Below are 27,107 nucleotides of genomic sequence, written 5' to 3' on the forward strand. Positions count from 1 at the left end.
ATTTTAACTGTAGAGAGCTTTATATGATTGGTTTCCATGGCGCATAAGCATTACATCTGCTAGTACAAAGCAAAGTGTCGGATGCAGTGGTGTAAAGCACACCGCCGATGAACTCAAGAGCATTGGAGATGTGTACTAGGGCGTAATGAGTCATGCCTTTCTGACATTTTAATGAACAAGTCTGGGTTTGGCAGTTGCTAGGACTACAGCACTTGTCTGACTGTAATATGTTTAGTTGCATTGCTTGGTGCAGAGGGGATTATGGATTGGATCTGAACTTAGAAAGGAACTCTTAATGCTTCGGCAAATGGACAAGTTCATTCTCCCAACTTTGTGGGAACAGTTTGAAGATGGTCACTTCCCGTCCAACCGACTGAAACAATGCAGGGCAGCAAAGTAGTTTAGTGTAGAAAACCTTGACTTTAGAATGCCTCAGAACGTCAAGCTAGACCTTCTCATCCAGCATCAGTGTCTGACCTCACAAATACTGTTACGGCACAATGGGTCAGAATTACACATAAACATATTTAATAGTCCCAGTAGAATTCATTACCTTATGAATTTAGAATAAGGTGTCACTCATATACAAGTGATTCGAGACAAGCAAATACTTTTGGCTAAATAGTGTTCATTTAGCATTTTGGCTGTTATAGATTTCAGGTTCTTTTTCTAAAACCTCACCACCTGTAGTACCTGAGTGAAGAGCAGACATTCCTCCATTCTTTCTAAAAAGCAAATCACTGATACAGATGCTATAGTTCCTAGGAACAAATTCCACTTTAAAGGGTGTTTTGTTTGCGGAACATGGTAGTGGTTTGGTACTTAGCGATCACTAATTCGAGCATTTTTTCCATTTCTAATCGACCGACTACCACCCCTAGTCTATTTCCCAAAGCATTTTTAATTTTAACAACTGTTGGATAGAATGCCAGCATTCCTTTAGTTTCAGCATTACTACAGATCTTGGAAATGTTTTTCAAACTAAAGAGATGCATTATTAAAGACAACTCTGTGTTTGCTCCTTCCAGTGGACTGGTGCCTCTACACAACGCCTGCTCTTACGGACACTATGAAGTTACTGAGCTGCTGCTAAAGGTACAAGTAAACACACAAACAGGCTATGTTTAAAGGTTTACTATCAGTTGACATATAGCTGAATTGATATTGTTTGTAAATAGAAAAATCTGATCTAAATTAGGGATGTAACTAATGATTATTTTAATAATTGATTATTTTGTCTGTTATTTTGATGATTAATCTGGTAAAAGAAATGGCACATTCTTCAGATCTTTCATTTAACCACTTAAGCCTTTTTACACAATATTATAAATACATTAAAAGGTATAAATAAATCAATGTATTTTTTTAAAATAAGAAAACAAACATGTTGGTGCTTAAAATCCAATAACATAGCATTCCTTTAGTGAATTTGAAGCACGGGAAGATAAAATTGTGCCACTTGAGGAATTTTGGGTAAAACATATTTTCAGACAAATGTGTTTACATTCAAAATGTAAATATATTTGTTTTACATATTTGCTTTAATTACTGCTCTGATTATGATGTTTTTTTCAGCAAATCACTTGATTTTGAGTCTGTGTGCTCCAGGTAACAATTAATCGACTATTAAATTAGTTGACAATCATTTCAGTGATTGATCTGATTAATCATTTCAATCCTAGCCTAAACTGTTAATTAAAACTTCAAAGCATCTAATTGCTCTCTTTTTTTTTTTTCTTTTTTTTGTACATTTTTATTCATATTGTGTCATTTTTTGCTCTACATTCAGCATGGAGCTTGCGTGAACGCCATGGATCTGTGGCAGTTCACGCCTCTGCATGAAGCGGCTTCCAAAAACCGGGTGGAGGTTTGCTCTCTCCTGCTGAGCCACGGCGCTGACCCCACCCTGCTGAACTGCCACAGCAAAAGCTCTGTGGACATGGCTCCCACTCCTGAGCTGAAGGAGAGACTCACATGTGAGCATGGCTGAATGTGACGCTGGTGAAACGAGTGTTCAATCAATCAATCAATCAATCAATCAAATTTTATTTGTATAGCACATTTCAGCAGCAAGGCATTTCAAAGTGCTTTGCATCATATCAAACACAGAAACACAATGCAAGATAAAATCAACAATCAAAACACGACATTAAGTCGGGTTCCAATAAATTTGTAATTGATTACGTTTCAAATTCAATCCTAAACAGGTGGGTTTTTAGTCGAGTTTGCATCCATAAAAGGTTTACCTGTTACACTCCTACAGTGTTATATGGAACAAAATACCTATTGCTATTTTTATTCCCACTCACGCTCATGTTACCTTTAATTAGGATTAGAATTGAAAAAACTCATGTTGGAGTTCTCAAATATGCACTAAAACTGACAAATTATTCCTTTTTTGTAAGCATATTTATAGTTACTTCTTCTCTTTGTTCCTTCAGATGAGTATAAGGGCCACTCTCTGCTTCAAGCAGCTCGAGAAGCAGACATGACCAAGGCCAAGAAGACCCTCGCTCTGGAGATCATCAACTTCAAACACCCTCACACACACGAAACGGCGTTGGTGAGATTAACACTTGTGCTGCTCACATGCTTACACACTGAAGGCACACTGATTTGTCTAACGCTCTCGTGTGTGTGTTCGTGTTAGCATTGTGCAGTGGCGTCGCCACACCCCAAACGGAAACAGGTCACAGAGTTGCTGCTGAGGAAAGGTGCCAATGTTAATGAGAAGAACAAGGAGTGAGTGCTCTTTTCAGCTTCTTGTACCGTTCATAAACGCCAAGATGTTATTTCAGACGCGCCCCGACACTGATTTATTTCAGAGGTGAAGATGACAAGTTGCTTTTCTGACTCGAATAATCAAAAGGAGAGTTTGTTCCCGAGTGTATGCAAGGAATTAATCAGGAAAGTGTGATGCCGGTCCAAGATTAATTTTGAGGCCAAGACTATGAGCCAGGTCTGAATTTAGTTTGAAGCCATAAAACTTGTTTTGACCGTTTCTGTTTTTTACAAGGATGTAACATCCTGTGGGTCACAGGCTGGGTTGAAAATGGTGGTCTAGTTTCTAGGTACACCAGTTTTAAAACATGAAGCTTTCAATACCACATAACCTCTCAAGTTAAGCCCTTTTTTTAAGGATTTACCAAAGACAACCCCTCCTCGCCCTGTTGCTGCAAGCACAATTCTTTAAAAAATGTTTCCCCAAATAGATCTGGGTTGTTAAAAAATGGATAGGAAAGTAAGCTTTACTGTTTTTAGATAAAACGCTGCAACAGTTGGCACGTCTGCTTCAATTTTATGGTTCTTTGTCTACAAAATCCATATTTAAATGTCTGGATTTCAGTTTAGCTTGTTTTTTCTTCGCAAACAGTGATTAAACACACTTTGAGCGTTTACTCTGGAGTGATTAAGCAAAAGTAAAGAACCAATAAAGAGCATGGCAGCCCGCCATGAGGCCTCACTCAACAACAGAGATATTTTATCTGTATTTAAATCTGTGATGATGCTGTTTAAAGGAAATCAACCAATGTTTCTGGGAGGCGAACAGTTGGTGTTAAAACTTGCCATATCTGCTCTCTGGTTCTAGTTTCATGACGCCTCTTCATGTAGCAGCGGAGCGGGCTCATAATGACATTATGGAGGTGCTCCAGAAACATGGAGCAAAGGTAAACGAGTCATTTTAAATGTATTTTTCATATCCGTTTTTTAATTTAGCTACTTGTTCAATATTATAAGTTTGACAAATCGCAAAAGTAACATTTTACTCATCTTAAATATCTTCTTAGATCAAACATCATGTTTTTGCAATATAATTTGGTTGATCATCATTCTCTCACCTCTGTGTTTTACTGATGGGAGGTTACTTGGGTTCTGGGTTTTTTAAATCTAATTTACCCAGAAATGATTTCCTTAGCACACATGCAGATCTTTTTTTTTTTTTTTTCAAAAATATATGTAAATCATTAACAATGGGAACATTTATGTGAGTTTTAAGTACATAAAGTGCAGCAGCTACTTGGAGAGTCCTAACAGCGAGATGTTTGTGTGTGCAGGTAAATGCCCTGGACACGCTGGGCCAGACGGCGTTGCACCGCGCGGCGCTGGCAGGCCACCTACAGACCTGCAGGCTGTTGTTAGGATACGGGGCGGACGCCACGCTGGTGTCCCTGCAGGGCTTCACCGCCGCTCAGATGGGAAACGAAGCCGTGCAGCAAATTCTCAATGGTATGTTGCGCTTTGTGTGGGCGGCGGCGGCAGGGTAGCAGGAAGAGCACATGTGTAGGTCGTGCTGGGGTTTGGTTGCTAAGCATCAGCTGCAGATTGGAGGATTATCCGGGAATTGTTCTGAAAGGTCGATATTGATATTTTCACTGTGAAAGAGCAGGGAGGTAAGCAGGCTTTGAGTGAGCCGACTAGGGATTGAAGAGACTCGACGTTACAAGTTCTCACAGGATTTTCTGAGTAAAATGTTTGTTTTTTTAATGAATGAATTACATCAAAATGTATTTGTCCTCATCTAAACCCCTCATGTTTTTACATTACTTTATGAGCACTAAGGGAAAAAGGCAATTTATCCTCTATAGTGGATCATCACCCATGTATAAATTGTTTCACTCATATCTCTGTGTACATGTGAAGAGAATTCAAATTCCTTCCTTCCCTTCCTAAAACAGGCGGCTCAGAGTTTGAAGTTATCTTTTAGTTTTTTTTTTTCTTCCTACTGATGTTTGTCCAAAGCATATTCAGGCTCTGCCGCCTCCATTGATCTTCTGGCTCGCTTCTCTACAGAGAACGTCCCGGTCAGAAACTCTGATGTGGACTACAGACTTCTGGAAGCTGCCAAAGCTGGAGACCTGGATACCGTCAAGGTAGTTTATTTATTTTGTAACGCATTCTGTTAAATGATGGATGATTTTTTTAGCCTTTCACTGGAGGATTACTCAGCCTAACGTCTGAAATCAACTAAATATTTACCTCAAAAGCATAAAGGGACAAATAGATATGGTAAGACATAACGTTCATAAAAAGGGAAATATAAATACACATCTTGACTCAGTATAATCAAAGTTAGCAGCTATAACAGACTAACTTGCTCTGTCTTTTACATTGTTGTTGAGGAGTTTTAGTCATTTACAGCATTGGTTGAATCTACTGAAGTTTGCAGACATTTGTTTTTGCACAGTTAAGGTGTTAAATAATAATAAAAAACACTTAAAGGTTTTCTAAAGAAGATGCTTACTGAAACCTGCATGTTTCAGCTAAAATGTACGGTAACATGAATTTTATGCTATGCCTTTGTCTCAGTATTTCTTTTAACGTTTTATAACTTCATCAGTGTTGTTAATATTTGTTATTTATTGTATTGTTCTTATTACGTGTTATTGCTTCCCTCTGCAAATAAAAATGTGTTCTTACTAACTCATGTATAAATAAAGGTTAAGTAAAAGGTGTGAACTTAGATTGAGCAATTATAATCCCTTGATTTTCTGTTTTTTGAAGCAGGTTTGTTGTAGATTTGTTCTTGTGTTTAGGCTCATTTTCCTTTTAATGTCCCAGTCAGATCGGCACAGACAGGTGGCTTCACATTTCAGTTTATAATTATGTGCTTTAATATACAGAAAAGTTAATTGCTGCCTTGATAAATGCAAGATGTTAAGGCTAGCTAGTCTGCAAAAGAATAGTGTGCTTGAAAATTGGCTTGAGGTTTTTGTACTGTAAGTTGTTTATGGTTTCCTGCAGGGCGGCTCTTCGGTTTTGCCTCTGATGTCGACATTGTTAATTTTGGGGCAACTTTCCTAGTGCCACGATTCTAGAACCGTTCCAAACAAGAAACACTTTTCCAATTTCTTACTAACATGTTAACTAAATCCTGCGAAAAGTTCAAGCAATGGAAAGTTTTTTTTTAGCTTCTCTGAGCATCACAGTGTTTTTTTTTCTTTTCTGGATTCAAACACGTCCATATTATTCAGTTTTAGACTCATCTGTCCAACGAACACCATTCCAGAAGTTTACATCAATCTGGCTTTTATGCTTTCTTAGAGAGGAAATGTTTCCTCCTTGCCCAGCTCTAAAGGAAGTCAAACATGGCTGTGCAGATATACTCTTTCATATCCACATTAGCAGGAACCTGGTGGAGCTTGATCCAGGATCGTTCAGGGTTCTTGGCCATTTCTTTTAGCATCTTCCTGTCTTCATCTGCCAGATTTAGAAATGTTTTAAATGTCCTCTATAAATCTCTCACAAGCTGCTCCTATCTTCTTTCTGCAGGCTCCAGACATCACTTTCAGTCTCATTATTGTGTTCGTTCAATAATGAGACTGAGTAATCATGTACACCTGCTGTGATACTCTTGTGTATGCCCAGCTGTAAACAGTTTGATATAGACTGGTTATGAACCTTTGGTTGCAGTAGAGCCAGTGATTTTTCTTTTTCTGTGTTAAATAAAAATGCCCTGACCTTTAGAGCGATTCCTTCTGCTCTGTTAAATGTCATGTGATTATTGTTCAATCTGAGTTGAAGGACTTGTTTATTTTTGCCCTTTTTTATTTTAAGAATAATAAAACCTTTATTCTCATGATTGAATGAACCATGCAGCATTTTGTGTTTTTTTTCCCAGTGATAGTGAACAAATACCAGAGGAAGGTAACAGTCGCTCCAGGGAGACAGAAGACTGATGCCTGGCTTGTTTCCATGTTCGTTTTTAGACAATAGTTGTTAAATGGGTCAAAAGAGGCTCTGAGCCCAGAACGGATGATGATTTGATAGATTAGCAGAGGAGGAGATGAGCTCTGCTCTTTTATTTATGCTTTGGCTTGTTTTTTTTTTTTTGTCACCCACTGTATGTTTTTCTGAGCTCAGATGCAGAAAAATATAATCCTGTGTTTATGTTTATGAAGCTGCTGTTGATGCTTTCATAAATGATCAGCCTGTTTGATGACACTTGTTCAGAGAGATTTAGACTAAATACATACAAGTGGGATGTAGCCCAGCCAAGATTACTGTTGGCTTGGAAAAGTAGGAATTTGAGTTAAATATTTTCCAGATCTAGATAAGTATGTAAACGGAAAATAGAACATTTCAGTTTTTAATTTTTATTTGTGTATTGTCTAAAAGCTAAATTTATTCATCCAGTTAAGTTGTATTTACAAATCAACTTGCACAGATAAAAAAATCACTACATTGAAATATTAATGACATAAATGAATATCTTGCTGCCAATTCATCTGCTCTTCTGTCTGTTTAAAATCCGTCTCTTCATCTTTCCATCTTTAAATGTATCCAGCCAGGTAGACTGATGTTTAAGCCACTGTAAAAAAAAAGAAAAAAGTTTGACTACTGTAAAAAACATTTGCCATCCTGGTAAACTTTTGCTTTAATACTTTAAATTTATTTCAAAATAAATTATCTCTTGAAAACTTTGACGTAAAATGTTATTTCATATCAAAGGTATGGGATCCTGCTGTATTTTACTCAATTCAGTAACACTAGGAACGTTGATATCAACTTATGCTGTTTACCAGACAGTTTTTAGGATCAACAGTAGAAACCTGTTGTAATCTTTTAAGTTTAAGTTCAACATGTTTCTCTAAAACAAAGAACTAAGTTATTGCATTCATTTTCTAAGCATTTGTGTGCATTCAATTCAGTGTGCATGTTGAATGTATTGATTGAGGATTCTTTACTCCCTCTTGTTTCTCTGCAGTCGCTGTGCACAGCTCAGAATGTGAACTGTAGGGATCTAGAGGGACGGCACTCCACTCCTCTCCACTTCGCTGCCGGCTACAACAGAGTGTCAGTGGTGGAGTACCTGCTGCACCAAGGGGCCGACGTGCATGCTAAGGATAAAGGGTGTGTGAAAATAAGAGAAACATTCAATTCATTTTTTTAAATTCTTTTTGCATACAGATTTTTAGCAAACAAGTTTTATTTTTGACTCTGTCCCCCCGATAGCGGCCTGGTTCCTCTTCACAACGCCTGTTCCTACGGTCACTACGAGGTGGCTGAGCTGCTTGTCCGGCATGGCGCCTCAGTCAATGTGGCCGACTTATGGAAGTTCACACCGCTTCACGAAGCTGCAGCAAAGGGCAAATACGAGATCTGCAAGCTGCTGTTAAAGGTTGGACTCAAAACTCCTCGTCCATCAAATATAATTCAGATCTTTTAAGGGCGGTTTGTTGTGCTGGCCATTTAAGTTGTAAATCGCATGCAAACCTGTCTGGAAATTAAATCAAAGTGATTTTGAAGCACAAGCACACTTACTGAAATTAAACAACATCTCCTGCCTTATATTGATGAAGCAATCAATTATTCAGTATTAGTGGAATGTTTGCCAGCGAAATCACTAAATAAGTCATTTTCTTGACCAGACTGCAGACCAATTAAATCAGACTAAAGGTAACTCTAATTGGAATAACTGCTTCCTTTTTCCCTGACACGTCCACACAAGTCGACACGGCGAGAGTCTAGTGAGAGCTGATGTCAAAGCTGTGTAAAAACTCCTTTTTACTAACACTCTTAATCACATCTGATGATGTTTTATCAAACATTAAACTGTTTTCTGGTTGAACTAGTGAAATACTCTCTGATTTCAAATAAGAGGCATTCATTTACAGGAAAGCCTCAGTCGATCTTGTTGAAATGCTGATCTTTCACAGTTGTTTTAGGATATTTACTGTGCAGAAGCTGCCAAGTCTACATAGTCATTTGAAAAATGTAAGTGTGCTTTAAATTCACCAATCACAGGTCTTAAATTTAGTCTGTCACCAGATGCTAATATAGCGTTGGCAGCTACCTACCTATCACCCCAACCATCCCATATATTTACAGTTTTTTCTGTCTTAAATTTTAGTTTAGCTGCTGTTAAAAAGGTTATAAAAAGTTTGAAATTTGTCTTGAATTTGAATCTTGAGTCTGTCTTGAACCTGTAGATGCCCTGATAAAGCATCATGAATTATTCTAAACTAAAGATCAATCTGTGTTGTTGGATGGACATGTTTGATGTTTTCTGAAAAACATAATTTATTTTTGCTGTGAGTCTGAATCAATTAGAGATTTTTTATTTTCTACACATGTAAATTTCAATGTTTAGGATTCAAATGAGGGAAATTAGACAGAATTAGGCATACCTTCAACTACCAGACAGCGATAAAGGACTTTTGATACAATCCTTGGTTTGTGTGGAATCGGCTCTAGAGAAACAGCTGATTTGTGGTGATTTTGCAAATTTGGTCAACAAGTTATTCCCTTTTACTCAATTTTTTCTTCCTAGGTGGTCATCCTTCTTTTTGTTTTACCCTGTTCTCTATTTGCATGATACTGCCACCACCTTGCTTGACTGTTTGTTCAGTGTTTCTAGCTTTGAAAGCCTCACCTTGACTCCTGCGAACATACCTATAGTTCAGTGAAGCTTAAAAGATGCTGATTTTGCTATTTGGGATGCCTGACAAACATCAGGGTTTTCTTTGAGTCACGATTGCTAAAATCCAAAAATATTTCATCTTTGTCATTTTCTAATGTTTTTCTTGCTGTTTTTTCCTAGACAGATGATAAATTATTTTGTCAGAATGAAATCATAAAGTAGGGAATAAAACTCCCACTAGACATTAGGATCCAAACAGCTTTAGAACCAGCAGTGCGGTAATGGACAGTTCCAGGATACCGGTGGACACCCAGTGGAATGGTCCCACAACATCCAGTCCTAATGAGGACATTTTAAATTGTCCAATGAAGTGACAAGTAGAAACTGTAACCTAGGAGAACGTTGAGCGATGAGAGTGTCTGCTTTGCCTTCTTCCCTTGTGGTTTCTGCTTCACTGAGCGTCTCTTCCTCACATCTCCGCTTTTTATTATCATTTCTCTATCTCACCGACTCCTTGAGGACTGTCCAATGTCTTCATCTTACTCATCAAATGTCATCCTCTTATTCTTATTGGCATCAGGGCTCTGGCATTTTTACTGGCTTTGTGTTTTCTTCTAACAGTGAATAATTTTGGAGCATTTTCCAACTTTTGTTAGCTGAATTTTTTTGTTGTTTCCCCACCGTCAGCACGGCGCAGATCCCACCAAAAAGAACCGAGACGGGAACACGCCCCTGGACCTGGTGAAGGATGGCGACACGGACATCCAGGACCTGCTGCGGGGAGACGCCGCGCTGCTGGACGCTGCGAAGAAAGGCTGCCTGGCTCGGGTGCAGAAGCTGTGCAGTCCGGACAACATCAACTGTCGGGACACGCAGGGACGCAACTCGACGCCGCTGCACCTGGCAGGTAGTGTGTTCTCAAAAGCACAAGCACACACATATCCCTTTTAGTGGGTGAAAATACAATGTTCCAGTCGAATGAGCATCACAAAGATTTCCAATACACTGTAGATCAGAAAGGCCCATTAATCCTGAGATATTCAGATTTCATCTTGTTGTTAAAATCAGGTTATAAATGATATATAAAGACCAATAGAACATTATTGCCTTTTGAAAAGATGGATTGCAAAAATAATAAGCATAAAATTAAGCATTTTGTATATAAAAAAAATTACTCCACAATGATAGTTCTCCAAACTGTCAATATTATCAAAGCTATTTGTTGTGCACATTAATTTCAGAAATGTTTACATAAATCAGGGATTTTCAGTATGGAATAGCTTTTATAAATATTCATCACACAGACTGCAGTGCTGAACAAGGCATGCAGTTGCAGTCAGAAGTTTACATAAACTTCAGATTTAAAATAATTTCAGTGCTTTTGGAGTTTTTAATGATTCATAATATTTTTTGGTGGTGTGATGTTACTTATGTAACAAACGTTGGCAGTGAATTTTAGGAACTGGAAACACAGATTTGAATGTATTCTGCTGCTTTTAGTCCTCCAGGTAAAATTATTTACACACACACACACCCACGCCCACACACACACAATATTGGTATAGGAATAGGCTTTTTCTATTTAAAATGACTTCAAAGCGTGTTTGAATTTTTTTTCCTGTAGTAACACCCAGTTTATTTCCAAGTTTCAAACATATTATTGTTGAAATTCAACAATACTGTCCACTTATTGCAGTGTTATCAATAGTAGCCTAACAGCATGATGTTGCCGACGGCAATTATTGCAACATCTTGTAAAGTGTGTTGGCTCCATAAATGATTAATGCAGATACCTTTTTTATATACAAACATAATGCAGTCAATTTGCTTTAAAGTTATTATTTTGCCTTTTAATTATGTATTTTTAAGGATTTTGACATTAATTATTCCACTTTGTGCAATGCTCCAGCATTACGGGCAGCAAAATAGTTCTATTGGAAGCTCAAAACATTGTCCTGAGCAGTATGCAACGAAATTTCGTTCTGTATACACCCTGTGCATGCAAAATGACAATAAAGTCAGTCTAAGTCTATAGACTTCTACTGCCACCACCGTCTTCTTGAAGACACGTCGATTCCTAAAGACAGGCTTTTCATCACTGAGCCCAAAAAGCTCATTTGTTGTTTCGTCTGAATGTAGAAGATTTCTGCAGAAGGTGTTTGGTTTGACCAGTGAAGCTTCAACGTGCTTCAACATCCAACCAAATAGAAGTATCTAAAAGGGCTGAGAATGCTGCAGCATGTGAATGGAAATGTAGGTAACCTCGTCTTAGACTGCAGCCAGGAAAGTGTTTCCTTTAACACGTCAGAAAGTGAAAGTAAGTATATTTTTGATGCCAATCACTCCCTCAGTCTCCTCCAGTTTGTCTGTCAAAGCCGCCCTTTGTTTTCTGGTGCTGCGTCTTGCCAACAGTGAGGAAGTAAACACAACCACGCAACTGCAGCCTTCAGGATGAAGTCATCCTATTGGCCAGCAGGCTCAGTTATGTAATAACATCTAGATCAGTGTTTTACCAGAACTCCTCTATCTTTAGGATTTGACACTTATGTTTTTTGTAATGGTATAAATTTTCTAGCAGTAAAAATGAAGCTAAAAGAGCTTTACCTATTTGTCTGATCAGCATAAGAAAGCTAATGATCTTTTAGTTTCTGCTTGCTGATAACATTCAGACACAGCTGCTTGAGGGGATCTTGTACAATTTCTATGTCAAATATTAGCTACAAATGTAAGTATTTATTTAAAATCATGCCCCAATTAGCCAAATGTTTAAAGATTTACATCTCTGTTGTGCTTACAGATAAGGCGAGGCGACCTCAAATAGTCTCACCAACCAGAAATAATGTTATTTTGGCCCCGAGGCTCAACAAGCCTCATTGTTATTTATATATTCAGCATCTGTAATCATTGTGTCATCAGTTAGAGCGATAACAAATCTGTTTGTTCCACCAAAGACACCTCTCAGGCTCCAACAGGCACAAGCAATGGCTTAATGAGATTCATACCTAAATGAACATCCGTCTGTACAAACCAGAGAAGGCTTTCGTTTCTAATGGGAATTATAGACGTATAAAATCAGAACGGGTTTGTTTGGCCTTTAACTGGCTTTATTGCTCTTTTTGTCAGCATTAAGTGGCTTTTAGCATCAAACTCTGGCATAAAAACCTGTGCTGTAAACAGATTTGATGTAAACACCAGCGAACAGCATAAATGGAAAAAAACACTTTTGGAAAGTAAACTGCAGTTTTTTTCTTTCTACATTGTTTTTATTTTTATGATTTTTCTTGTGTTTACTTCTACAGAGCTTCCCAAAATGAGCATCTAATTTAATCGCTTGGTAGAGATTCTTGTGAGAATAAATTATATTTCAGATAAATGTTTTGCTTACAGGTTTTTGTCTAAGCCAATTTTCATTTCTGATTTTTGTAAACACTATGAATTTTAGATAACTTTAGAGTCTCTTTAAAAAAAATATTGGTTTTAAACTCATTTCCTGAACAATTAGTATTGTGTGTGTGATCAATTTTAACAGTTCAAAAAGAAACAATTGCAACAGACATAAATAACAATAAGATGGGTTTAGTAAAAAATGGGAATTGAGTAAATAGAAACAAAGTAAAAAAAAAAAATTTACTGATATATTTTTAGTTTTAGACATAAAAACAAAACCATTCACATCATGAAGCAACCAAGTTTTTTTTAATTATTATTATTATTATTATTATTATTATTATTATTAATTTAAAATTTTCAATAAAATCCAAAGTTTATGCCCCAGAATGTTTAAGGTTCTTCAAAACCTTTTTTTCTCTTTATTTTTAAGATTTCCAGCAAATTGTATTTTCTGTCAACATATGAGATTTTAACTGTTTGATACCCTCAGAATACCTTACAGTTAGTATTGTTCAGAACCCTGGCAAATTTAGGTTTTAGATGTAGACCTGGAGTACATCGCCAAAGAAAAATCATCAAAATATCACCTGAATCATGCAAAAAGCTGATCAGCAATTGTAAAGGTTTTATTTGCTGTAATTCTAACAGAGATTATAGCGTCAATTGTTGAGAAGAATATAAATAAATGTAGACATGTTGATTTATTTATTTTTTTTGTTTTTTTATTTAATGTAAATCCAGTTTACTTTTAAAGTCCACCTGAAATGCTTCCCCCGACTTCATTCAAACCTTGAAGAGTTTTTTTCGCTCAGGAAAAACTTCCACAGCGCATCGAATCAGACTTACTAGTTGGTCAAGATGAAAATTGGACCAATTCTCTATCTGAGCATTTGGTGCATCCATAGTTTCTGCAATCAATCATTCATTCATTCATTCATTCATTCAGTAGATTGGAAGACTCTTAAACACTGGCACACTTTCTGCCTCAATGCACTTTCCTGTAAAGGAAAAAACAAACAAACACGTTCAGTTACTTTTTCAGTTCATACAGATGGATATTTGATCCAGCTTCCTCATCTCTAACGTCACAGTGTTGCTTCTTCTCTCTTCTCTGCTGTTTGCTGATTTCCAGCCGGCTACAACAACCTGGAGGTGGCCGAGTATCTGCTGGAGCACGGAGCCGACGTGAACGCTCAGGATAAAGGAGGGTTGATTCCTTTACACAACGCGGCTTCATACGGGGTGAGATGCTTCACCTAGCATTTATATGAGATTAGGGATAAAAGTTGTTGACACGTTCTCCCTGATCATTCTACAAACGACGCTAATCAGCTCACCTATTTGAGCTGCTTAAACCTGAAGGTCAGCATTAACATCATAAACTTTGACCTATGATTTAGGACTGAGTAACAAATTAGCTTTATCCGTTGTGAAATTTGCTTTACTGCTGTAAACCTTAAAGGTAAATTAACTTTATTTTACTGGAGTCCTTGTAAAAGCAACAAAGTTTTTTACTTGAATTTTAAGTATGTTCATCGGGTTGAATTATAAACAAAAATTTGATGTGCAAGTTTTCTTCCTTGTCACAATTATTTGCTACATTTTTGGTCTTTAACATAAAATGGTGTAATGTGATAAATATAATAACAAATTTGGTTATTTCTTCTTTAATTGCCCCTTGTATGAATCAGTGTATGTGTAGATTCTCTAGAAAAGATACGTGATTTAGTCGTTTTTTTTTCTCCTCCATCTGGAATCCCACGAGCTTTCGGAGCGGAACAGTTCTCCTTTTTAGGCAGCATGGCGCTACTAAAAAACTTATGAAGCGCATGTTTGCATGAACACTTTATGAGCTCTGCGTTGTAGAACACAAACGTAAACACACTAGGGCATTCCCCACTGTTCCTCATAAACACGTTACAGTGTGTTTGATGCTGAGGAAGGAAATCAAGGACAAACAACAGAGGGAAGCCATGTAGTAAAACAAGAATCCTGACAATTTTTTTTGTTATTTTTGTTCAGCATAACATCAGATGTCATAGTTACCAGACAACTCTGATCCTTTTTTGGTTTTCATCTGTCTCGATCCCCGCTCTCATCTCGTCCCTCTTCACTTCTCCGTCTAGCACGTGGACATCGCCGCCCTGCTCATCAAGTACAACACTTGTGTGAACGCCACCGACAAGTGGGCTTTCACGCCCCTCCACGAAGCGGCGCAGAAAGGCCGCACCCAGCTCTGTGCCCTGCTGCTGGCCCACGGAGCCGATCCCACCACAAAGAACCAGGAGGGACAGACGCCGCTGGACCTGGCCACGGTAACAACAGGCCGTCCAAATGTTCCCTGTATGAAACTATAACCGTCTCCAAGTGATTATAGCTCATTACGTTTACCAGCGGAGCACCAGGAGAAGAACATGTAAGAGTAAGGATTGTACTTTTTCACTAATGAGGCTCCCTACCTTGACTCCATGTTTGATTTGAGAATCCACAGCTCGTCTTGGACAGAAAACTTTTGCTGCTGACATCCGTGGGCAAGAGGTGTTCCCTTATTACAGCACTTTGTAAAAACATTCATAGCCCTTTAACTTTTTTTTTTGTTTAGCATTTGTTTTCCACAAACAGCAATATGTTTTATTGGGATTTTATGAGTCAGCCCAGGAGGCGACAACCTACGGCTCCGGAGCCACATGTTGCTCTTTGGGCTCCTCCACTGTGGCTCTTACATCATTTTTAGGAGTTTTTTCGTAAATTCCTGTTCAACAACAGACTTTTAAAAATAACTAGCTTCAAACTAAGTTACCTAGTTTTCTTTACTTTTCATATTTATTGAAAAATAGTTGTTGTTCTGGTAATTGTGGATTAATTTTGTTTTAAAATCTTAGCTTAATTTTTTTTCTTAAAGCATTTTATGTAGTACATATTTAGAAAACTGATTTTTGCGACTCTAGGCGAGCTTTATTTTGTAGGGACAAAAGTGGCTTTTGAATGGAAAAAGTTGCTGACCTCTGAGTTAGATCTACAGAATATAGATGCGAAGCAAAAGAAGGTTATTGATTCAAGTTTGTAAACAATTTTTTTTATTATTTAAAAGTCTGAAAGTGGTGGCTTAGATTTGTAGTTTTGCGCCTCTCTATCTGAATTTATCGGTTCTCTGTGATATCTTCAAAGCTTATTCACATTGTTTTGTATCTGTTTTAAAGTTCTCATTGTCTCTGACCTGAGGAATGGGGGCCAATACAAATATCAGATTCTAATTTGAATAATTTTCCTGCCACTTCATTATGATGAGCTACTTTGGGTTAGTCTACTCCATAAAACACCAATGAAATACATGGAAACCTGCAGTCTAAACATGAACTCAGGTTTTTGGTTTTTAAAGAACTGTATCTAAGTCGAAGCATAAAAAAACAAAGATGGAATCTAACTCTTTATAAGTTTCCAAGTTATCACACTTTCCGTTTCTCGCTGCTGCAGGCGGATGACATTAGAGCGCTGCTGATTGACGCCATGCCACCAGACGCCCTGCCGAGCTGTTTGAAACCGCAGGCCACTGTGGTGAGTTCCCATCAGCGGTGTTTAAGTGAAGGCTTCTGAACACACATAAAGCAGACAGTTAGATCTCAGCATGTGCAGCCATCTTTAGGAGGCGCCCTTTGAGCTAAAGCACCAAAAAAAAAAAAAGAAGTAGAAGAGTCAGCTCCAGCGTAATATCTGAAAGGATTTCAGACTCGAGCTTGAACTCTACAGACAGTTTAGTTGGGAGTGAAAGATGTAAACTAAAACTAATCGGATGTGAGAAACGCACAGAAGAGGGAGAGATGAAAGCAGCGGAGCCATCAGTCAAACTGGCAGCTCAGCAGCAGGACATGAAAGCTGCACAAACTTCAGCTGGAATGTCAAACTAGTTGATGCATGTGAGCGCGCTAAGAAGTTTCTCTGTTGGCTTCAACTTCCAGCTTCAACGAAACAATCAAATCTCCCTTTCTCACGCAGGTGAGCGCAGGAGTGGTGAGTTCAGGTGCAGCAGGTGGCGTGGTCATCTCGCCGTCTCCGTCTCCATCCTGCCTGTCGGCGGCGAGCAGCATCGACAACCTGACCGCGCCTCTCGGTGACATCGCCGCAGCCGGGGCAACGGGCGTCGCCGACGGAGCTTCGGGGTCTGACAGGAAGGAGGGCGAATGTACGCCAACGGTTTTAGTTTCAAAAGTCTTGGTTGTGTTGTTTTTATTTGACCAACAAATGTTTATTTAAGAATTAAACAGACTAAATATTAACACAGACGGTGTCCAAACCTTTTGCCATAAGGCCAAAATCATCTTGATTCTGTTTCATATAAAAACGTTAAAATTAATTAATTATGACATTTTTTCCTATTTTTATCAACTTAGTAATAAACTAAACATGTAGTAAATCTGTAAATCATTGCATATTGAAAACATATAAAGGGTCAGGCATATCTTTTGGGTAAAATTCCAGTAAAAGTTGCTGGAAAGACCTTTTTAATGAGTAATCCCTCGTTGTTGTGTGTAAATGCTGTTTTAGGCTGTTTTCACATGAGTAACAGCCTCTGGTGAATCTACTGACGTCTCTGTCTGTGCAGCTCTGCTCGACATGACCATCAACCAGTTCTTGAAGAGTCTGGGACTGGAACACCTCCGAGACATCTTCCAGAGAGAGCAGGTACCCTAGAAAACGTTCTCATTCAACTCATTCACTTCTGCAACTTCATTTGTTTTGCTTCCATTTTACATTGCTCATATTTGTTGTTAATTACAGGGACTGACTCTTTCCTCTGGGATTAAAAAAAAAACATTTTAAATCCCACAAACCTGAGGACAGTGGTTATCTTGTAACTTTTTATTCTAGGGCTATAAACATTTTAATGAGTCGTCTGCATTTATTATTTACTACGGTTTGTTTTTGTGGGCACGCATCTGCAAACCTCATGGCATTCCCATCTGCCTCATCTGTAATTTGTTTTTAGTCCTAATTAGAAAATTCTAGATAGCTAAGACGGGCAGAGAGACGGGAAGGAGACAAATGGAGAGAAACGAACAGGAGGAGAGGAAGACAACCGTTTTTCCACAGGAAGAAAAGACCGGGCCGAGTGCCAGAGTAGATTCCCCACAAACGCCGTTCAGGAAGCGCCGATTTATTCCTGTTATCAGCGAGGAGCCGTATCTCCCATCTGATCTTTGTGAACAAATTTGCGAAGCAGGAGGAAAAATCCGCCATAATTTATTTGCATATCAGTTCTGTGATTACTGCCAACAGTTCGGTGACCTTTTCATCCTCCCTCCTTCCCTTTTCATGAATATTTGTCAGCCCTATTTCCTCCAATATGTCACAGATCTTTCTGGCTGTCATTATTAATGAGTGCTGCTTCTTTACGATCGGCTTAAAATGATGCGCATGCATGTATTTGTCAAATGTACATCTACTGTGGGTATGGTAGATCCATCACAGTGTGTTATTTTCCAGTTTGTGTTCTCTCTGTAGCATAAATCTGACGAGGCGTGTCGTTTGTCTCCGGGCAGATTTCGCTGGATGTCCTGGCAGACATGGGCCACGAGGAGCTGAAGGAAATCGGCATAAACGCTTACGGCCACAGACACAAACTCATTAAGGGCATCGAGCGGCTGCTGGGCGGCCAGCAGGGTCAGGAAAATACACCAACACACACACGCCCGCACACACACACACCTATTGCTTAATTACTGCTTATATAAGCTCATGTTCCTGATAAATGTTGGAACAGTGATAGATTGCAGCATCATCTGAATCTTAAAGTCTCAGTTTATGTTTGATAAAGTTTTTTAGACACTTTTGTGTTTTTCTGTGTTGAAGCCATAAAGGTAGAATAAATTTTTCAACAAATTTTATTCCCAGTTTGGGGGGGGGAAAAATAAATAAATATCCATTCTTCAGTCCGTCCATTAAACTTAATAACATTTTAGAATTACACCTTGTTACGACTGGCTCAAGGTCAGACCATGCAGTGGTTAAAGTGCATAAAAAGGAATATTTATTAACAAAAACAACAATGGATTGTGGATGTCAGTATCAGTGGTGTAATGCAAATGCTTGGATGTGGTGTATGAGTGCATGTGGAAGTGTTGAAGTGCAAAAACAGACACTCAAATGTGCAAAAGGAGGGGAGCTGAGGCCTGGCAACAAAACACCACAAGCATCAAGCAGCAGAGTGGACGCCGAAGGCGACCCAGAAAGTGGAGGGGTCAGGTTTAAATGCTCTGTGCTCCAAATTAACAAATCAGCAGCACCTGTAAAGGGGAGGAGCACAAAGACAGACATGACACCTGCAACCCAGCCCATAAGGCCCAGGGCCGTAGCACTCCTAAACAAAAGAGATTCCTTTTAATTAATACGCCTTGGTTCTGTTTCCATTCTGTCCTGTTCAGATTTTACACAGCATGATGCTGCCACCACTGTATGACATTGTTTTAGACCAGATCTTAGTGTAGTTTATACTAAACATGACATTTTTAGGCTTAACAAAGATGAACAGAATGATGTAGCCGTTACAAATGGGATGATTTTAGTCTGGATTTTAATTTTTTTTAATTTTTTTGGCTTTTCTTTTTGAAAATCTCCGTTCTTTTTAAGTTGTATTTGAATTCTCTCTCTACAAATCTGCTTTTGTAGAGAAGCAGATTTGTAGAAGAGTACATTAGCATTTTTAAATGCTAATGTACTCTTATCAGTTTAGTTGAAGATGTGAATAAGAGTAGTGAAACTGGAATGTGATTAGCATAAAACTTCCCATTTTAAATTTCTTTAACTATGATGTTTCACTATTTTTGTTAGAAATTTGGAAAAATCCACAAAACTTTGCCCTCACTTTAGCTATTTTAGGTCTTAAGCTAAAAGATGAACGAAGCGTTTGATTCTTAAGAGTGCAACAGAATACTGTATGTAATCTCTAATTCCATGCTCAGATTTTTTCCATTTGCACCATTTGAGTTCTGAGTTTTCTAATCTGTGTATTCAGGTGGAAACCCGTACCTGACGTTCCACTGCTCCAGCCAGGGCACGGTGCTGATCGACCTGGCGCCGGACGACAAGGAGTTCCAATCTGTGGAAGAGGAAGTAAGCACGTCCTCACATTTCACTTCGCAATCCGCCTGTTTCCATTTCAAGTATGAATATGCATTTAGTTTTTCCTCGGAAAACACTCGAGTGAGTAGACGAGACACAAAAAAACAGCGTCGCAGCCGCTCCGAGTATCAGTGACTGAATTACTCTGGTAATGGAGAAGAAGTGATTGAAGGAGACAGCAGATATCTGTGTAAACGGGCCTAAATTAATGAGAAGTGACAGATGTTAACTGGAATTTCACAGGTAATTTTCAACGTAAAATGACTTGACTCTAGTTTGTGATTCGCTCATTAGGGCTCTGTTTCCATTGTCACTTTCCGTACTTTTGTAAGTCTGCGCAGCACAGTTCTTGCATTCCTGCTGAGGCTTCACCTTTGCAGCTGAATTCCTCTAAATTTCCCTCGGGTCCCGTTCAGGTATTTGGTTTAATGAGTTACTGCTCCACATCAGCAGTCAATATATGGATTCTGTAGCAGCTGAGATAGCAGATAAGCAGCACGTTTCCTGCGTGCTTTGTTCTTGTTTTTAATGCGCCGCCGCTTGTTGATGTCGCCCTCAGCTGCAGAGCACGATCAGAGAACACCGCGACGGAGGCAACGCAGGCGGAGTCTTCAGCCGGTACAACATCATTAAGGTGCAGACTGGCAACGCTCTCACACTCAGCCTGCACTCGCACATAAAGACACGTGCTATCACTTTTTTAACCAGGTTACTGCTTACAGCTTAAGATTTAGTCAACTTTTTATACTTCTGCACAAACGTCTCCACAAACCTTCTGCCAACTTTCCCCGCTGACTTTCTTCCTCTCTGCAGATTCAGAAGGTTGTGAACAAGAAGCTGCGTGAGCGATACGCACACAGGCAGAAGGAAATCGCTGATGAGAATCACAACCACCATAATGAGCGAATGCTGTTTCATGGTAAAAAAATAAATAAATAAATAACATGAAAATAATGTTTATGTATTTAATTAAAACTTTTTAAAATAAAATAAAATCAGAATGATACCTATTTTTGATTGAAATAAATACACATATTTTATTATCTAGGTCATTTAAATTTATTATCAAGTTTTTAATAATTAAGTAAAAAAAATTAAATAAAATCTAAACAATTTTTAGAAACATAAAAAATGATGTATAATTTTATCTCAAACAATGAATTTTTCTGTTTATGCTTTTATAAAAAATGATTTTATTTTTGTTCAATGTATCCATCAGCCCAAGTTATATTGTAAAATTTTGTGTTAATAGAAAATATTTCAATGCTTTATAAAATCAGTTTAATTTAAATAGTATCACATAGCTTATTATTGCTATTATTTTATACAATAATGAATTTATATTAAAAAAAATTAAATTAAAAAATCTAAACAAATTTAGATGTATTTAGATCTTTAGCTGTTAATTGGTTGGTCAAAATTGACAGTTATGTGCAAAAATTTGTATTTATTTAATTGAAGTAAATTTAACAATGCCAGTTTTTGGCCAGGTTTTTTTTGTATTAGTGATTTTTACTCTACTGTAATGTGAAGGTAGACAGTGGTTACTATACACTACAAGGTTCTAAAATATTTATTTTTCTGATTTGATCCAGAAAGCAAAAACAAAAAAAAAATGACCATAAAACAAGTTAAACCTCAAAATTTGTTCCAAGCTACAAACGTTTCACTATTTGAGAGAAAGAGCAACAAAATGAGGCAGAATTTTCCCACCCATGTTGGAGATTCCCTGCAGTTTGTAGTGACTTTCTCCTGTTTGACAGACACAAAACGCAGCTTGGCCAAGGTTCAGCCATTCGTGCTCCGGAAGATCAACTTTGTACTTCCACGTTTTCTTTCTTCCAGCTTGAGCGGATCTCGTTTATCATCCTTCTCCTTTTTACCACACGGCTTACTGGGGACAGCGGCCTCAGGACCGCAGCGTAGAGTAGTTCTTTTAAGGCGGCACGCTTGCAGAGCTGGAAATCCCAGGAAATAATCTGGCTTCTCTGATGCCTGAAATGGCCTGTCTGGCTTCAGTAATCTTAGATCGTAGATTTCCCAGGAAAAACATCCTGTGATGCTCCCCATCTTTCACACTTTGTGAATCAGAGGCGATCCTTCACATCATTTACTGAGGCATTCAGAGCAACTTGTGTTTAAGTTTCTGACTAAAGCAGAAAATGAGGTTTAAACAGATTTGCTGTGGAAGATTTTAAAAGAAATGTCCATAAGGAGATAAATCGAGAGGATGTACTGATTCAACAATGAGTTTCTCACGTCCCCAGGTTCTCCCTTCATCAACGCGATCATCCATAAAGGTTTTGACGAACGACACGCCTACATCGGCGGCATGTTTGGGGCGGGGATCTACTTCGCAGAGAACTCCTCTAAAAGCAACCAGTACGTCTACGGGATCGGTGGAGGGACGGGGTGTCCCACTCACAAAGACCGCTCCTGCTACGTGTGTCACAGGTCAGCCACTCCTCAGGACTTCAACTCTTAATCAGTGAGCTGAAGATTGAAGCACACTGGGTGGGGAATTATATATATTTTTTCCTTCTGCACGCCTCTGCAGACAGATGCTGTTCTGCCGGGTGACTCTGGGTAAATCGTTTCTTCAGTTCAGCGCCATGAAGATGGCGCACGCCCCCCCGGGTCACCACTCAGTCATAGGGCGACCCAGCGTCAACGGTCTGGCGTACGCTGAGTACGTCATCTACAGAGGGGAGCAGGTCAGTGCACAGACTGTATCAGATTTTTCAAAACTCAAAACTGAAAAACGATTCAGGTTAAATACTTTTTCTTGGATTTTCAGTTATTACGTTGTTTGCACTAGTACTGTAACTAACGATTATGTTAGTAATCAATTATTCCGTTTCGTTTAACCATTTATGCTTTTCTACGTGGTATCAGTAATACATTAAAAGATGTAAATAAACAAATTCTTCATTTCCTTTTTTAACTATAAACATTTTAGTGATTAAAATACAGTTCAGTAGCATCCATTTAGTGAAATGGAACTGGGTGAAGTTAAAATTACTGCCAATTGAGGAGTTTTGAGTAAAATATATTTAAAGACAAAGGTGTTTTTACCTTAAATGCAAAATGTATATTTAGCTTAATTACGGCTCTGAATATGGTGTTTTTCCTGCAAATTCTGAAATCACTAATGTATGCTAATATATATTAAGCACCAAATATTTTCATTCATTTTCACTTGTACATCTAGAAAAGATTTGGTTTGTGCTGAAATAACAAAACTCAGATCCACATTCATGTTTCCTGTCTTCTTCAGGCTTACCCAGAGTACTTGATCACCTATCAGATTATGAAGCCAGAGAGTCTGGCTGCGCCCGCTGCCACTGCAGAGCAGAAGTCCTAAATGACCATCACAGCTGGAACTGAAGATGACCAGAACAATTTCCTAAACGGACTGTAAGCGAAGGAGGGGACAAACAGTTCACACCTCTGACATGAAATCTCTGGAGCTGACTCTAAGGGGGTTGATGTGAAATAATCCCTTGAAATATGCTAAAAGAGCAGGCTGAGTCGGGTTTAACCTTTAAGTTCAGTCCAAAGTCAGCAGACAACAGAAATCCATTCTTATTTAGTGTGATAATATGGAGGAGACACTAGTTGTTCAGCCATTTTGCGGCTTAGTCACAAAAACCAAACAGGCTGTTTAGTGTTTTGGTACCTGTGTGCCGCTCATCCATTCTGTCCTCACATTTTAATGGTTTGTTTTGAGAGCCGGTCCTCTTTTGCGGTTTTGAATCATTCACAACGAGAAATTTAGCAACGGTCATGCTGAGAGAAAAGAAGTTCAGAGCGTTTAATCTAACATTTCCACCCTGCAGGACTGGACAAGACAGAGGAAGACAGCGTGAAATGAGTCTAAACTGAAATAACAAGAGCGCTGTAGACAAATTACACCCCGGAGGCGAAAAACCAAAGGCTAACGGGACACAGTCGGACCACAATCCAACGCTGCAGACGTTCCACTGCACTCTGTTAAAGGAACCAGCTTCGCTTTGCATCTAGTGTTGGGATAAATCGGCTCATTTACAGAGTAGCTGGAAAACATTCAGCTCAAAAATATGGACGCTAATAATAAAAATAATACCAATACATACAGTACTTTGCAAAAGTATCCATAGCCACTGAGCTTTTTTGCAATTTCACATTATAACCACAATCCTCAATGTATTTAATTGGGATTTTATTTTGTAGACCAACAGGAAGTAGTACGTTATTTTAAAGGGGAAGGGAAATGATCCAATTTTTTTAAAGTATGTTACTTGGTCTGACGTTACTTGGTCTGTCTGTTCTCTAATGTTCCCCAACATTCAAGGCCTTCATGCACAACTCCATCAACATGAGGAGAGTTGCTTGCATTTTATTTTATTTTGTAGTAACAGGGTAAAGAGGGCTAGACTTAGAAGTTTTAGAGGACAGAAAATGTAGATTATTCTTCTGTCGACTGAACTGTTATCCTCTATTACATAGTTGGGAGTATCAAAGAATTTTTTTTTGAAATTCATTGGAATTTGTAGCTGTACAATTTGTGATGTACGAAGGTTTAACTGGTTTGAAGACTTTTGCAGCGTACTGCATGTTTGTATTGTGTTTCTGCTCAATTTCTGGGCTAAATTTGAGAGTGTATGAGATTTTTGAGGTGTTGAGTGCTAAATCTCTCCTCTCTGTTTTTAGAATCACCTAAAATAGTTCTGACTTTATCAATAAGAATGTCTAGAAATGTAAAAATACACTTACTGGTGCCTTTCCAGACCGTAACTAATATTTTCACACAAGCAGCTACACACAGTTCATTTGGCACAAATTAAAGACACTACTGTGAAGGATTGATTAAAAAAGAACAACTTTCATTTTTTTAAACTTTCAGTGCAGTCACTTTAACATTCACAATTCATTTCAGTGTAAACATCCTAAACATTCCACCAGTAAATGTTTAAACTGCAGTAGTGGGACAGACCAGCTCCAAGTTTAATTACTGCAGCTAAAATTTGCCGTTAAATGCCAGAAACACCCAAAACCCAGAGGTGAAATTTTAATAAGTTTATTCTTTTCTTGAATGGATTTTAACTTTTTTAAAAGAAAAAAGTTTAAGACTGAGATGAAGAAACTGAATGTACCGGATTTAAAGATGGAAGATAAAAGGTGCCTCTCCTCTGTTACTCATTCAAATCACATGTGAAGCTAGTTTTGTATAATTATTATTATTATTATTATTACTATTATTATTCTGTATCACGTATTGTCTCCGAGATGTTTGAAAGGTGTGTTTGTTTACATGAACCTGCTGCCTTCTCGTCCCTTTCCTCTCTGGCTGTTATCTGTTGCCGCCCCCCAGTGGCCGAACAGTGTAACCGCCCGCTTGTGCTAACGAGTGAAAGGGTACGCTTTTATTTCCAGTTGTAAAATTGAGGAGGGCATTACTGTAAAGCTGTCGGGTGGTGGGTTAGTTGTAAATAGTGACGTTTTCTCTCTGTATTTCACTAAGCCATTCAGATCACAGACTGAACAGATCGCTGGTGTTTATTTATGCCACAAGTTCTCAGTAACATGAAGCAGAGGCCGACACACACACAGAGAGTTTTCCAGCGTTTTATATGTACACAATACATACTGTCTATTTTATTTTCTGACCATGCTCTCCTGTTGATCGCTGGCTGTTTTCTAATAATGACACTTTACATTAGAAGGGACCACATTAAGGCAATTATAGAGTTAAACCAGACTGACAGTTTAGAAAAAAACCCACATAATTTCATTTCAACATTTTCCAGCTGTGGAAAAAATATGTTTCCAGATTTTATTTTCTATACCATTGCCCCTCCCTTACTTCCTCCCTTTGTTATGTTCTTCCTCTATCTTCTTCCCATTTTTATTTTTCCAGGTTTCATATGAAGAGCCTGGCACAAATTTTTAAAATTAAAAAAAGTCTGGAATTCCCACCTGATGCCTTTGTAGAAACCTAGTCTGTTGTGCTAAATTATGAAAAGAGACTGCTGGTTCCACACATTTTTAAAAAATTACTGAAAAGTTTCTTTGCTCCGATAGGATTTCATTCATGATTATACTAATTGTGTGTGTATGTTTTATTATTATTATTTTTTTTTTTAGAAAGTAAAGTTCTCACTTCGATATTTGGCATTCCAATGCTTTGGGAAAATCAGACTGTTTTCCTTTACGACATAAAACCAGTGAGCAATGAGACGCTTTGACAAAATAAAAATTCAAATCATTACGGAAAATACCAGAACGTTAATCAACCTGTGGACAGAATAAATTACCGCAGGAGAAAATGGGGAAAAACTGATAAGCATGAAATTAGGTTGGCATGGAAATGTCCATCTGATGAACACTGCTCACATTAAGAGAAGAAGAAGAAGGCTATGTTAACAAATCTTTTGTGGATCACCATGATGCCAGTCTAAAATTTAATTAGTTTTTGGTTCATACAGAATTTTTAATGACATTATTACGCTGAGCATTGTTTCATTAAAAATTGGTGAAACTCCAGATGGGTTTTTTAATGGATGATTTGTCTGTGAAAACAGTTTTTATGACTAATTCCTGTTCAGTTTAAATGGTCTGTCTCTTGCTGGTTTTGTCTCCGTCAGCCATGTTTTTGTGTGTATACTGGAGGGACTGTGTGTTTGTTTGTAAAATAAATCCGTGTTCACTTTCTGGCTGCCCAAAGCATCAGATGAAATGACACATTTCTTTATCCGTTATGTCCGACCTGCTGTTGTACAAATGGTTGTACAGATCTAACGTGAAACGCAAAAACTCCTGTATAGAAGAAAATCCTTAATAAAAAATAATTTTAACTTTATTTTACAGTGGAGGTTTCTCTTTTTTTTTTACACAAAACAATTGATAATTAAGAAAAAACATTTGTTGGAACTACAGCTGTACCTAATTAAGTGACAGGTTATGTAATTAGATGAGTCAGATCTTTCAGTCCTGAAAATAATCTCTAGGAAAATGTTTGCAATGGGACGGTTCTATATGTAAATACATTGATTTAACATAAACTGATCAAATCTTTTAAAGAAGTTGCAACATTTTACCTAACAGCATCATGATCACATTTGTTTTTGTTCCTTTGCCCTCTTATAAAAGGCTGAAGTGATGACAGTTGCATGTTCTTTCCAGTGGGTGGCGCTGCTAACTAACAACTCCTCCAGAATCATTCAGGTCTCAAAAATAATTTCCAGTTTTTCAAAGGAAA

At 38.1% G+C, this 27,107-nt stretch overlaps 1 protein-coding gene across 1 annotated transcript in view; it reads left to right on the plus strand.

Moving 5' to 3' along the window:
- Positions 1-26,708, plus strand: part of LOC114149257 (poly [ADP-ribose] polymerase tankyrase-1-like) — a 78,635-nt gene extending 51,927 nt beyond the window's left edge. Inside the window, exons 8-29 of the mRNA XM_028024956.1 lie at positions 1,029-1,095; positions 1,790-1,976; positions 2,442-2,563; positions 2,651-2,742; positions 3,590-3,668; positions 4,056-4,227; positions 4,792-4,871; positions 7,706-7,851; positions 7,954-8,119; positions 10,049-10,268; positions 13,884-13,993; positions 14,878-15,066; positions 16,226-16,306; positions 16,745-16,931; positions 17,352-17,431; positions 18,289-18,409; positions 19,761-19,858; positions 20,427-20,501; positions 20,681-20,786; positions 22,135-22,321; positions 22,425-22,581; positions 23,145-26,708. Coding sequence (XP_027880757.1) covers positions 1,029-1,095; positions 1,790-1,976; positions 2,442-2,563; positions 2,651-2,742; positions 3,590-3,668; positions 4,056-4,227; positions 4,792-4,871; positions 7,706-7,851; positions 7,954-8,119; positions 10,049-10,268; positions 13,884-13,993; positions 14,878-15,066; positions 16,226-16,306; positions 16,745-16,931; positions 17,352-17,431; positions 18,289-18,409; positions 19,761-19,858; positions 20,427-20,501; positions 20,681-20,786; positions 22,135-22,321; positions 22,425-22,581; positions 23,145-23,231 — 2,809 coding nt within the window. The 3' untranslated portion in view covers positions 23,232-26,708. The remainder of the gene's footprint in view (positions 1-1,028; positions 1,096-1,789; positions 1,977-2,441; positions 2,564-2,650; positions 2,743-3,589; positions 3,669-4,055; positions 4,228-4,791; positions 4,872-7,705; positions 7,852-7,953; positions 8,120-10,048; positions 10,269-13,883; positions 13,994-14,877; positions 15,067-16,225; positions 16,307-16,744; positions 16,932-17,351; positions 17,432-18,288; positions 18,410-19,760; positions 19,859-20,426; positions 20,502-20,680; positions 20,787-22,134; positions 22,322-22,424; positions 22,582-23,144) is intronic.
- The last annotated feature ends 399 nt before the right edge of the window (positions 26,709-27,107 follow it).

The sequence above is a fragment of the Xiphophorus couchianus genome, chromosome 8 (assembly GCF_001444195.1).
Source record: "Xiphophorus couchianus chromosome 8, X_couchianus-1.0, whole genome shotgun sequence".
NCBI classification, from domain to species: Eukaryota; Metazoa; Chordata; class Actinopteri; order Cyprinodontiformes; family Poeciliidae; genus Xiphophorus; species Xiphophorus couchianus.